Below are 14,620 nucleotides of genomic sequence, written 5' to 3'. Positions count from 1 at the left end.
CAGCTCCCAGCATGCCCTTTTTGCATGCTGGGAGCTGTTGCTAAGCAACAGCAGGAGGCTGTCACTCACCTCCTGCTGCTGCTTGATCGCCGCACAGGTCAGTCCCGCCGCCGCCGTCGTCGCTCCTGGGGCCTCGATCCCAACATTAACGCCGGGGATCGGGGTCCCCAGCACCAGGGGTGCACGTCCCGCACCCTCTCACGTCCTCCGGAAGAGGGGCGGAGCGGGTGCGGGAGTGACATCCGCAGCAGGCGCCCTGATTCGTCGGCCGGTAATCCGGCCGACGAATCAGGGCGATCGTGAGGTGGCACCAGTGCCACCTCACCCCTGCAGGCTCTGGCTGTTCGGGGCCGTCTCTGACGGCCCCGATCAGCCAGTAATTCGGGGTCACCGGGTCACTGGAGACCCGATTGACCCAGAATCGCCACAGATCGCTGGACTGAATTGTCCAGTGATCTGCGGCCATCACCGACATGGGGGGGCATAATGACCCCCCTGGGCGATATGCCGCGATGCCTGCTGAACGATTTCAGCAGGCATCGGGCACCAGCTCCCCTCCGGCTAGCGACAGGGGGCCGGGAAAGGACAGGACGTACTCCTACGTCCTCGGTCCTTAAGGACTCGGAAATGGGGGCGTAGGAGTACGTCCATTGTCCTTAAGGGGTTAAAGGGGTACACCAGTGGAAAACTTTTTATTTATTTTTTAAATCAACTGGTGCCAGAAGATTAAACAGATTTGTAAATTACTTCTATTTAAAAATCATAATCCTTCCAGTACTTATCAGCTGCTGTATGCTCCAGAGAAGTTCTTTTTTAATAAAAAAAATTTTTCTGTCTGACCACAGTGCTCTCTGCAGACATCTCTGTCCATGTCAGGAACTGTCCAGAGCAGGAGAGGTTTCCTATGGGGATTTGCTCCTGCTCTGGACAGTCCCTGACATGGACAGAGGTGTCAGCAGAGAGCACTGTTGTTAGACAGAAAAGAAATTCAAAAAGAAAATAACTTCCTCTGGAGTATACAGCAACTGATAAGTACTGGAAATATTCAGATTTTTAAATAGAAGTAGTTTACAAATCTGTTTAACTTTCTGGCACCAGTTGATTTCCAAAAGATTGTTTTCCACCGGAGTACCCCTTTAAATAACCTTTTAAAATGTGTGGTTTCCAGCTCACATTAAAGGGGTTATCCATGAAAAAACTTTTTTTAATATATCAACTGGCTCCAGAAATTGAAACAGATTTGTAAATTACTTCTATTAAAAAATATGAATCCTTTCAGTACTTATGAGCTGCTGAAGTTGAGTTGTTTTTTTCTGTCTAGGTGCTCTCTGATGACACGTGTCTCGGGAACTGACCAGAGTAGAAGTAAATCCCCTTAGCAAACCTCTTCTACTCTGTGCAGTTCCCGAGACAAGCAGAGATGTTAACAGAGAGAACTGTTGCCAGACAGACAAGAAGAACTCAACTTCAGCAGCTCATAATTATTGGAAGGATTAAGATTTTCTAATAGAAGTAATTTACAAATCTGTTTAACTTTTCTGGAACCAGTTCATATAAAAAAAAAAAAAGGTTTTTCCTGGAATACCCCTTTAACTTTAACAGGGAATGCTCAAAAGAGCATGAAAACTGTGCAAATTAGTGGTGAAAAAAGAAAGTGGCGTGTTTTACTTTTTCAGAGCTGTTCTGCTTGGAAGCTCAGAGTTTGAGAAAAAAAAAAGAATCAAAACCCGCCTGTTCTTTTGTTCTTTAACCCCTTAAGGAAGCAGGACGTAAATGTACGTCCTGGTGCGGTGGTACTTAACGCACCAGGACGTACATTTACGTCCTAAGCATAACCGCGGGCATCGGAGCGATGCCCGTGTCATGCGCGGCTGATCCCGGCTGCTGATCGCAGCCAGGGACCCGCCGGCAATGGCCGACGCCCGCGATCTCGCGGGCGTCCGCCATTAACCCCTCAGGTGCCGGGATCAATACAGATCCCAGCATCTGTGGCAGTTCGCGATTTAAATGAACGATCGGATCGCCCGCAGCGCTGCTGCGGGGATCCGATCATTCATAACGCCGCACGGAGGTCCCCTCTCCTTCCTCCGTGCAGCTCCCGGCGTCTCCTGCTCTGGTCTGTGATCGAGCAGACCAGAGCAGGAGATGACCGATAATACTGATCTGTTCTATGTCCTATACATAGAACAGATCAGTATTAGCAATCATGGTATTGCTATGAATAGTCCCCTATGGGGACTATTCAAGTGTAAAAAAAAATGTAAAAAAATGTAAAAGTAAAAAAAAAGTGAAAAATCCCCTCCCCCAATAAAAAAGTAAAACGTCCGTTTTTTCCTATTTTACCCCCAAAAAGCGTAAAAAACATTTTTTATAGACATATTTGGTATCACCGCGTGCGTAAATGTCCGAACTATTAAAATAAAATGTTAATGATCCCGTACGGTGAACGGCGTGAACGAAAAAAAATAAAAAAGTCCAAAATTCCTACTTTTTTAATACATTTTATTAAAAAAAAATGATAAAAAATGTATTAAAAGTTTTTTATATGCAAATGTGGTATAAAAAAAAAAGTACAGATCATGGCGCAAAAAATGAGCCCCCATACCGCCACTTATACGGAAAAATAAAAAAGTTAGAGGTCATCAAAATAAAGGGATTATAAACGTACTAATTTGGTTAAAAAGTTTGTGATTTTTTTTAAGCGCAACAATAATATAAAAGTATATAATAATGGGTATCATTTTAATCGTATTGACCCTCAGAATAAAGAACACATGTAATTTTTTTCCATAAATTGTACGGCGTGAAAACAAAACCTTCCAAAATTAGCAAAATTGCGTTTTTCGTTTTAATTTCCCCCCAAAAATAGTGTTTTTTGGTTGCGCCATACATTTTATGATATAATGAGTGATGTCATTACAAAGGACAACTGGTCGCGCAAAAAACAAGCCCTCATACTAGTCTGTGGATGAAAATATAAAAGAGTTATGATTTTTAGAAGGCGAGGAGGAAAAAATGAAAACGTAAAAATTAAATTGTCTGAGTCCTTAAGGCCAAAATGGGCTGAGTCCTTAAGGGGTTAAAAACCACATGTACCACTCTCTGGCTCCCTGCCATTTCCGTCTTGGTGTGCAATGTAACCCTACATAGACCGTCTTCTGCAGTGAGATGGAGATCGTGGTGAGCCTGGGAGAGCCGAGCACTTCTCCTGGCATGTTTCTAGGACATGTCAAAAGTTTCAGGTCCACCAGTATATTTTTATATTGGATGAATAATTAAAGACAGTAGACTCCTGGTTACCTGCAGATGATACTAGAGTATGTTTAGGAGATTAGGAGCACTCTGCATAGTGTTGTATTGTTGAGTTCAATGCATTAACAGTAAGCAGTAAGTTCTTGAGCTCCCTATAACCGCAACTGCAGGGCCCAGGTGATTGTCGTTCAACTTTACGTCTGTGCTAAAGCATCTGGAAACATATAATAAAAAATAAAGCTTTTCAGTCATTTAAAAAAACTTTTGCAGATGTTTTGATCTGCAGATGGGCTACATTATAAGTCTTTGGATCCTAACTCCTGAAATTAGAAAAACTGAGCGCCAAGCTGAAGAGAAGCGTACTGCAGCTATTTCTAGAGATTAATGGGGTCTCAGGGCTTATCAATACTTTTGACATTCCTGTGTAAACATGTAAAAAAAAATGAACCCCTAGAGAACACAGGACATGTACATCCTGTGCCTGCTAAGGGACTGTGAAATAGGCCCAGGAGTTGAGCTTGCTTTTTAGCCTGGGTACTGACTGCTGTCAGACTTTTTCTTACCTCTGTGCTGCCAGTTGTCACTCTCCTTGTACAGTCTACCTAAGGCAAAGTGTTAATAACACTGATCAGAATGTATAGCCAAGGCCTGTTTCCAAATCTTGTACCTGAACACATTTTGGATACAAAGTACAGGAATGAGATGTGAAAACAGGGCTTGGCTTCCAGCTGATTGACAATCGAGAAGGGAAAGGTATAGGAGGAAGATGCGAGGAGTTGTTTCAGCCGTCTGCATCTTAGGCAGCACAGTCAGAGATATAGTACTAAGGCCCAGATTTATCAAACTGTGTGAGGGAAAAAAATACAGTAATCCCTCAGCATATGATGGTAATTGGTTCCAAATCAGCCATTGTTACTTGAATCCATTGTATGTTGAGGGATCCGTGCAATAATAATATAGAAAGTTATACTCACGTGTCCCCGCCGCTCCGGACCATCACCGCTCCCCTGGATCGTCGCTCTCCATCGCCATCACGTTGCTGCGCACGCCATTCCTATTAGATGACAGGATGGCGTGCGCGCCAATATGATGACGGCAAAGGAGAGCGACAGCAATGCAGCGGAGCATGAAGAGGATGGTCCGGAACAGGTTAGTGACACACACCAGAGCACACTGGGCACATTAAATGGCTATGCTATGCTATGCTATGAAGCAGGCTGCACTGCCGGATAGCCATTTATGCGATATAAAAGCATCATATGTTGAAATGATCGTATGCGGGGGCCATCGTAGGTCGGGGGATCACTGTATAGTGATTTTCCCATAGCAACCAATAACAACTCAGCTAACGAGCTCTAGTAAAGTGAAAGCTGAGCTGTGATTGGTTCTTGTGGGAAAATAAAAATGTTTTTCTCTCACACTGTTTGATAAATCTGGGCCCAAGTGTTTATTTGCCCAAATCGCAATTGGAATATATATTTAAGCTGACAGATTTCCTATAAAAACTTAAAAGGTAAGGAAGGGTTCGGGGAGGGAGGTGGGGAAAAAAAGTAAAGCTGGAACACTCAAGGAGATTGAGAGCGAGTATTTTAGAGTGGTTATAATCACAGTTTATTAATATTTTACTTTCTTAGTATTTATCTTTTACATTTTTTGTTTCTCCAGGTATCTATAAATTTTTGCCATCCAAACAATAATGTGTCTGCCCATGCAGCTTTTGTATCAGGAACAAAAAGAGATGCTATACAGATGAACACTTTGAAAGGACCTTCACCATGTAAGTACTGGCAATGATGGGAAAGTGTAAGGGTGCATTCACACCACATTTAGCTAATACGTTCACCATATCCGGTGGGGAAAACCTTCCTCTACCATATCCCCGCCAGACCCAGCCCGCATCTCACTCATTTGAATGAGCCAACCGAAGTCAGATAGTGACTCTGGTCAGCTAATTTTTGCACTGTAACTGGTTTTGTAGCCGGACTGAAAACTGTAGTGTGCCGCTGGGCTTTTCAGTCAAATTATGGCATATTACTAGGATATACTATCACTTTCTGATTGGTGGGAGTCTGCCTGTCTGGACCCTCACTTATATGGGAAAAAAAAGGCCACATCCCTGATTTAGAGCTGCAATCACTTCAGTGTCTCCCTGGACAGTGACACTCCCAACTTGTGGCTGTGTAGGGAACTAGACTCTGTCCTAGTCACTTGAATAGATCTGTGTTGCATTTTCAGCAAAATGGGTGGTAAGAGTGCTTCTGTACAGGGAAACGTTGTAAGGTGGAACAGAACTACAACACCTTCAGCTCCTTCATCCTTCATATAATTGGTCGCCCTAGCAGGCGCAATCTCACTGATCAGGAAATGATGACATATCCTAGTCAATTTCTGTGTTGGGAAAACCTCCTTTAAAGAGAACATAGATTCTAATTTATAAGACATACACCCATTTCACAGTCCATTATCCAGGAGTGCTGCACTCCTGCTGATACTTGTGGAACGCAGCAATAATTCACTGATCACTCTCTTCTTCATGACTTACTTTGGGTCACAGAACTGGGTGTTGGATGACATGGAACGTGTAAAACAGTCTTTGTCATAATTGATAGATGGCAGATCTACTTTAATGGTAATGTTTGGTTTTCTTATAATACAGTAGGTGAAACAAGGTCAGCATTTTTATAGCATACCAAAGTTTACATCAGGTAAGATTGGATGCTTTTCTAGGAAAGGGCAATACATTTCATCATAAAGTAGGTGTTTGCCTAAGAACGAATAAAATGTGTTTCCATTGTTAATGTACAGAGTTTTGAATGGAAGGATTAAGTTAATGTGCTTATGTGCAACTTTTGTTACTTTAAAAATTGTTATACACCTATAAACATTTGCATTAGTTCTTATTTACATATCAAATACGAGTCTGTCATTTTAGGTCACTATACAATAAATGACTCTCAAGTTAAAGAATCTCCCAAGGTCGTGGCTTCATGCTTCAAGTCAAATACTTCACGTGACATTTTAAACGTGACGTCAAATTTCCCTGGGCCAACCAGCTATGACCCATATGGATCTCCAGAAATAAGAAAGAAACCTGTTTTTACGTAAGTTATAGAGCATAGTGTTGTGGATAGATAATATACAGTATCTCACATAAGCAAGTCCACCCCTTGCATTTTTGTTAATATTTTATTTATAGCTTTTCTTGAGACAACGCTAAAGAACACTGTTCATTTCTTCAGTGTTTTCACATAAAAATATGTAATAAAATATTTACAGAAATGTGAGGGGGTGTGTATTCATTTATAGCAAATACTGTAATTTTTTTCCCCTTGGTCTTTTTTGTCTGTGGCAGCAATATATCACATGGAACCTTAGTTCACAATAATATCAAGTGTAGATGGCTTTAATAATCTTTATTAAGGCTGCAAACAACCAGCATAATTTTTTTTATTTACTGTGCAAAGAAATCCAAATGCTTAGCCTGAATTCAAACTTCATTTTTAGTGCTAAGCACTTTCATCAAATGTATTAATAAGCGGACGCGTAGGGGATGGATATGGGAGGGGAGTTGATTGGTAAGTTTGTGTTGTTATAGGTTATAAAAATGAAACAAAATTGTATTTTTGTTGCACATCTATAGATCATGGTCAATGTGGTTGTTCTGCTGTGCACATCGATTTTCTTGTATACTTGTTTTACTAATAAAAAATAAGTTTAATAGGCTGGTACTGTATATAGACTGCATATATATGGCATTGTCTGAGAGGGCACCCTTCCTGGGTATTCTGGATGGAGCAAAGGATGACAGAAATGCTTGCATGTGTATTGTGTACAAATACATTGTAGTTGGTCATAACTTTTTTTTCATCCAAACTTTCTACATTAAAATCCTATACACAGACACAGGATCCAACAAATATCCCTCTACTACATGATCCACTTCTCAAATACACATATAAATATATATACAAAACTTTAAAAGCACTTAAATGGAACCAATCAGCAATTTTTTACATATATAACGCTTGACAACATGTTATATATGCTAAAATCTGCTCTGCTCCATTAGGGAGCAGAGCGATGACACAAGCCGTCAATCAAGCTGACAGGGCGGGGCCACGGCCGGAGCAATGTGGAGCAACGTGTGCTGGTAAGCATAAGTCTCCGCCCAGGGTACTACTTGCGGGACGGCCAGGATACTTTACAACTTAATATGTTCACCATCCCTGGGGGCGAAAACATTCCCCGGGGATAGTGAGGATAACGATTTTAGCATATATAACACATTGTCAAGCATTATACATGCTAAAATCTGCTGATTGGTTTCCTTTAAGACCCATAAATTTTGTCCCTGACCTTTGTTTGGGTCTATTGGAACTAACCCACTCAGTAAAAAAAGGATGGTAGGGAACAAAATAGCATTGACATTGCAATACATGCATCAAACATACAGTAAATAGCTATTTCAAATATTGAGTAAGAAAAATGATGCAATATCAGTCAAGTCCCAAGCTACCATTTCATTAGTTTCTAGGTGTCCTGCGACATGTCAATGTATTTTTTTAATGACAGGGAGACTTTTCTTAATGTAATGGCATCAGACCACCTACAAATAGAATGATCTAAAAAAGCATGGAGTATCTGATGGTGATTTTCATCGGGATAGTGCCCCCTGCTGGCATTGTTTTTGAAGAAGGTCATTGCTGCCTAGCAACAGCTTCTGCAACAGCTATGTTCTAGAAAGCAATGCTGTTAGTGGCTGTTGCTATGAGTGGCATTTTAATAATTATGCCAACGATAATCATATTTGTTTTTATTTAACAGCAGCCTGATGAATTCACATGGGAAAATTACCATGGATAATGATCCAGTATAATTGGCAGTGGGCATTGCAGGGCAAATGTATGGCTGCAGGGGAAGTGAGGGGGTGGTCATCACAAGACAACAGCAGTCACAAATAACATGGAGTTCCCTTTTCCCTTTGAGCTAATTCCCTCTGCTGAACATGTCAGTTTTAGGTAACATACTGTACAGTGGCGATCAACATTTGTGTATCTTATTTATTAGTTCCAGCTACAATAACTGACATGACTGCTTTTTTTCTGAAGAACCAAGTATGAACTCCTTAGGCAAGTACTTAATTGTTCTACACAGAGTTCAATCTAAAAGTGCCCTGTCTGTTGACTACAACAGTAGATAAGTGACCTAGAGTACAGTATTTGTCATATATTCCAGTTATGTTCTGTATTTTAGTCTTAGCTATTTTTTACCTAAAGTGCATTTTCCTTCATCTTGCATTCTTTATTTTACAGGCCTCTAGGCATACTTCATTCTTCTAATAAGAGTTAATTTCTATATATACAAATATTACTATTACTCACTTAAGCTTAAAAGGCAATAATAATAATAAAAATAATAATAATTATATTATTAATAACAATACTTATGTAATTATTTATTACATTGCTAATTTATGATGTTGCTAAAGAAAATGTACGTAATAACATTTATCTCAAGGTCTCTGTTGACTTTTGGTATAGGACTATATAAATTAGTGTAAGGATTAAAGGGGTACCTCCGTGGAAAACTTTTTTTTTTAAATCAACTTGTCCCAGAAAGGTAAACAGAATAGAAAATTACTTCTATTAAAAAATCTTAATCTTTCCAGTACTTTTTAGGATCGGTTTACTGCAGGGGAAATTATTTTCTTTTTGGAACACAGAACTCTCTGCTGACATCATGACCACAGTGCTCTCTGCTGACATCTCGGTCCATTTTAGGAACTCTCCTGAGCAACATATGTTTGGTATGGGGATTTTCTCCTACTCTGGAAAGTTCTTAAAATGGACAGAGATGTCAGCAGAGAGCACTGTGGTCATGAAGGATTAGGATTTTTTAATAGAAGTAATTTACAAATCTGTTTAACTTTCTGGCACCAGTTAATAAAAAAAAAGTTTTCCACGAGGGTACCCTTTAAGTATCAACATTGCAATACATTTTTTCTCTCAATTTCCCCCCTTCCCCCATGATGAATATAAAAAAGCAAACTGGCACTCTTCATCATGTCATCATGATATGTGGTACTGCCATGTTAATTCTCCCTTATTGTCTCTAGTGTTAGATTCCCTTACCAGCTCTATAGCATATAGCTCTATGGGAGAGCCATTCGGCAATCTTTTGCTCTCCCATAGAGTTATATAGAGGGGGTGTGGCAGCCCCCGCTTCGGGCGGGGTCGTGATGCGCCGCTGTGAAGATCGCCCCATTATCTAAAACTGATCCCATATCATTTGGTTGGGGATAGTTTTTTTTCCATGATACTTCTTCTTTAAGGTATGCTTTTCTGAGGTGTATTTACTCCATTCTCAGAATACCTTTATCTGTTTGTTAAAGGTTGGTCTTTAGAATAATGTTCTTTTCTGGAATTTGAAATACATACGTTACATTTGTTTTTATTTTGTTTTTGTTATACGTTACATTTGTTTTTATTTGTTTTTATTTTGTTTTTGTTATGTATTAGATTGTAATTTAAGATATTTTGGACTTTTAGGAAGAAACATTTCCTGTGTTTCTCAGCTCCTGCAGTTCCAGTTCCCAAGACACCACCTGTCCCAGGCCCAGGACACTATGACCTTGTGGATTTTGAAGGACCACCCAAACATTACATTTCCAGTGCTGTATTTGTGTCAAACACAAGTCGTTGGGCAGGAGATGTCTTTGCAGCAGATGTTCCAGGACCAGGTTAGTAGCAATCAAATGTATCTGTGTGCTAAATGCCCAGAGCAAAATTTCACCTTTTGGAACTTTTCCTTTACCCTTTTTATTTAGCATTATTGCTGCATCAAACATGGGGATTTCCTGTTAATAAAAATTTGAGCTGAAGTCTAGGATCTATTTATATGGCTACAGATGTATCACTCACCAACTTGTTCTTGCTTGGGTAGCTTGCCAGTGCACTGCAGCCCTTGCAACCTTCAATGATTTTGGGATGCATATAGTAAATATGGCATTCCCTCTGTTATGGTGCCCAAGTAGGAATCCCAATCCACGTTAAAAATATAATACACACTTGGCACTTATATGCAGGTGAATTAGTGGATTTTTATTATGACAGTCCTTTACATAAAATTTGCCGTTTCCTCAGAATTATAAAACTTCCTCAGAATTATTAAAAAAAAAAAATGACAAAATATTAGAAATCACAACATGGATGTCAAGGTAAGTCTGTGTATATATAGTGATACGTAGAAAATACATATACATAATAAAGATAGTAATATACATAGTACAAGGTATAATATAAATATATACATTCACTCTTAGAGGTAAGCAACAAAGGATAGAGGTAATTAGCTCATAGATAGATGTAAAACCATAAATCTCATAGGGGTATATGACATAGAACAATATTAATCAGTGATATATAACTCTCATAGGGGTTGCGATACGCAACATGATGATCAAGTATCACAAGCATAACATCATATCAGTTGGTATTCCAAAAGGGGGTAGATATGTCAATAAGCAAGTTACATGTGTTAATGAATAGATTACAAATAATGATCCAGAGGAACTCATAGACTGGTTGAGGACCCTATGCGTCATAGATGCCAAACAAGCTGAGAGGCAAGTTGTCAAGGAACTAAACTAGAAACGTTCAAGGTAACAATAAAGTATATGTATCTTTCTCCAATGGAGCAACTTACCAGGACTGGTGTGAAGGGGAGATATGAGAGAAAAACGGCCAAGCGCCGTGCTGGGTAATAGCATGTGCAGTTACCAAAGCCACTACAGCGGTCCGAGCGGAAGTGGAAGTACCTGGGCCATGAGCCCGGCCGGAGCTGAGAACGAGGCTGATGTGACGTCACCTGCGCTCTGAATGTAGGAGTCGAGGGAGGAATGCAAATAAATAAACGCATATAATGAGAGAGAAAACTAGAACAATAATAGCAAAGCATAGGAATAGTAGAATGAAATGGTGTACTACAGAATGGAAAGAGCAGAAGGTTAAGAGAGTATATGATAGAATAAATACAATAGATAGTACGAATACATGAGAAGGGTAATGTCAGAAATGGAAATTGGGAATATAGGATAGAAATAGGTTAGGTGAAAAAAGGGGGATAAATAGGGATCAATAGAGAAATCAGTAGAAGTGGGAGCAAAATTAAATTGAAATATAAATATAGTATAAGAATATAAAAAAAGGGATCGACAGAGAAGTCAATAGAAATGGGAGAAAAAAATATTAGGAATATAATAGAAATATAACAATATATCGGAAAATGGAAGGTCAATGGTGATGAGATAGTATAAATTAGATCAGAGGGGTGGGGGAAAATAGAAAGGTGGAGCACGGTAGGGAGAAGAACCGACTAAAGCGGGTGAAATACAGAACAGAGGAGTAGAAAAGATTAAAAAAAATAGGGATAAATGAACCAACTAAATGGGTATAAAGGATGCAGATAGGAAGAAGAGTGTCCTCCATCAATCCTGGTATTAGGTGGCCTATATGAAAAAAAGTATAGTTAGAAAATCAATGATGTATCATAAGCATAATTGTAAAATTTCATATTCTCTATTGAGACCTCAGGTGGATATCGCGCTTACTGCAATGGGTTACACTCCACCAAGTGCAACAATGGATCAAAGCTTAGAATAAAGATATGGTGTCAGCAGCCACGTCTCGTTAGGTATAGCAAACAGTAGAACTCGAAGGCGTGGACAGGATACAAGGGCGCTCAACGTCCAGGTAGTAAGACAAAAAACATTTATTCAGCCATAATGCAACGTGTTTCACAGCACAGCTGCTTCATCAGGCCTGATGAAGCAGCTGTGCTGTGAAACACGTTGCATTATGGGTGAATAACGTTTTTTGTCTTACTACCTGGTCGTTGAGCGCCCTTGTATCCATCCAAACCTTGGAATTCTACTGTTTGCTATACCTAACGAGACGTGGCTGCTGACACCATATCTTTATTCTAAGCTTTGATCCATTGTTGCACTTGGTGGAGTGTAACCCATTGCAGTAAGCGCGATATCCACCTGAGTTATCCTTTATGCAACAACGGTATCACACTATGGAGCGCTGTCTGTCTTTTGTTTTAATTGACTCAAATTGGGAGATTGGTAATGAACGTAATGTGGCTGGAGGATGAAAACTTGAGAAGTGTAAAAGATTATTCAGATCCGTGGATTTTGTGTAGAGGTCTGTATGTAGAGAACCGGATGAATCAATCTGAACTGTAGTGTCTACGAAGTTGACTCTGGGCTATAGTGGATTGTAAATTGTAGCTCGGGCCAGATGGAGTTTAATTGGTTATGGAAGGTGAGTAAGGAGTCCAATGGGCCCTCCCATATGCAGAACACATTGTCTATGTATCTTTTCCAGACTGTAGCATGATGTATGAATAGCTCATTAGTGTATACAAAGTATTCCTCAAAATACGCCATATAAGTGTTTGCATATGGGGGCCTACATTGGACCTCATGGCTGTCCCTTGCGTCTGTAAGTACTTACAGACTCATACGCAAGGGAAAGCCATGGGGTCCAATGTGGCGCCCCCATATGCAAACACTTATATGGCGTATTTTGAGGGACACTTTTTTTCATATAGGCCACCTAATACCAGGATTGACGGAAGACACTCTTCTTCCTATCTGTATCTTTTACACCCATTTAGTTGGTCCATTTAGCCCTATTTTTTTATCTTTTCTACTCCTCTGTTCTGTATTTCAGCCACTTTAGTTGGTTCTTCTCCCTACCGTGCTCCACCTTTCTATTTTCTCCCAGCCCTCTGATCTAATTTATAGTATCTCATCACCACTGACCTTCCATTTTCCATTATATTCTAACATTTCTATTTATAATATTTTTTTTCTCCCATTTCTATTGACTTCTTTATCAATCCCTTTTTTTAAATATTTTTATACTCCTATTTATATTCCTATTTAATTTTGCTCCCACTTCTATTGATTTCTCTATTGATCCCTATTTATCACACTTTTTTCACCTAACCTATTTCTATTCTATATGCCCAATTTCCATTTCTGACATTACCCTTCTCATGTATTCATACTATCTATTGTATGTATTCTATTATATACTCTCTTAACCTTCTGCTCTTTCCATTCTGTAGTACACCATTTTACTATTCCTATGCTTTGCTATTATTGTTCTAGTTTTCTCTCTCATTATATGCATTTATTTCTTTGAATTCCTCTTTATTTGTGACTCTACTATTCTTTGTTTCACTGTCCCATTCTTTATTTCCTTCTGTTCTTTCTCTATGGGTCCAGGACGGCACTCCGGAGCTTTGGAACGCATATGCGTTCCAGTGACTCACATCCCCCAACTCCTACATTCAGAGCGCAGCGCAGGTGACGTCACATCATCCTCGTTCTCAGCTTTGGCCGGGCTCATGGCCACGCTACTTCCACTTCCGGTCGGACCGCTCTAGTGGCTTCGGTCACTGCACATGCTATTACCCAGCACGGCGCCTGGACGTTTTTCTCTCGTATCTCCCCTCCGCACCAGTCCTGGTAAGTTGCTCCATTGGAGAAAGATACATATACTTTATTGTCACCTTGTACGTTTCTAGTTTAGTTCCTGGACAACTTGCATCTCAGCTTGTTTGGCATCTATGACGCATAAGGTCCTCAACCAGTCTATGAGTTCCTCTGGATCATTATTTGTAATCTATTCATTAACACATGTAACTTGCTTATTGATATATTTACCCCCTTTTGGAATACCAACTGATATGATGTTATGCTTGTGATATTTGATCATCATGTTGCGTATCGTAGGCCCTATGAGAGTTATATATCGCTGATTAATATTGCTCTATGTCATATACCCCTATGAGAGTTATATATCGCTGATTAATATTGCTCTATGTCATATACCCCTATGAGAGTTATATATCGCTGATTAATATATACCCCTATGAGATTTATGGTTTTACATCTATCTATGAGCTACTTACCTCTATCCTTTGTTATTTACCTCTAAGAGTGAATGTATATATTTGTATTATACATTGTACTATGTATTTTACTATCTTTATTTTATATATATATATATATATATATATTTTTTTTTTTTATTTTTTTTATTTTTTTCTACGTATAACTATATATACACAGACTTACCTTGACATCCATGTCATGATTTCTGATGTTTTGTAATTTTAATTTTTAGTATAAGGTCCGGGAAGGACCGAAATGTCAAGTTTTATCTAAAGGACTGTCATAATAAAAATCCACTAATTCACCTGTATATGAATGCCAAGTGTGTATTATATTTATATTTGGAATGCATACCCCTTCCAGTCAGCTTACTGTACTGTACATAGAGATGTCGCGAAT

At 39.4% G+C, this 14,620-nt stretch overlaps 1 protein-coding gene across 4 annotated transcripts in view; it reads left to right on the top strand.

Moving 5' to 3' along the window:
• STPG1 (sperm tail PG-rich repeat containing 1) overlaps positions 1-14,620 on the top strand; it is a 102,415-nt gene that overhangs the window by 55,771 nt on the left and 32,024 nt on the right. For all 4 annotated transcript variants that reach the window (XM_056557053.1, XM_056557054.1, XM_056557051.1 and 1 more), the window contains 3 exons: positions 4,918-5,029; positions 6,185-6,353; positions 9,801-9,991. In XM_056557053.1, the coding sequence (XP_056413028.1) occupies positions 4,918-5,029; positions 6,185-6,353; positions 9,801-9,991 (472 nt within the window). The remainder of the gene's footprint in view (positions 1-4,917; positions 5,030-6,184; positions 6,354-9,800; positions 9,992-14,620) is intronic.

The sequence above is a fragment of the Hyla sarda genome, chromosome 2 (genome assembly GCF_029499605.1).
Source record: "Hyla sarda isolate aHylSar1 chromosome 2, aHylSar1.hap1, whole genome shotgun sequence".
In the NCBI taxonomy this organism is placed as follows: Eukaryota; Metazoa; Chordata; class Amphibia; order Anura; family Hylidae; genus Hyla; species Hyla sarda.
Note: the sequence above shows the minus strand (reverse complement) of the source record. Positions and strands in the feature narration are given on the sequence as shown.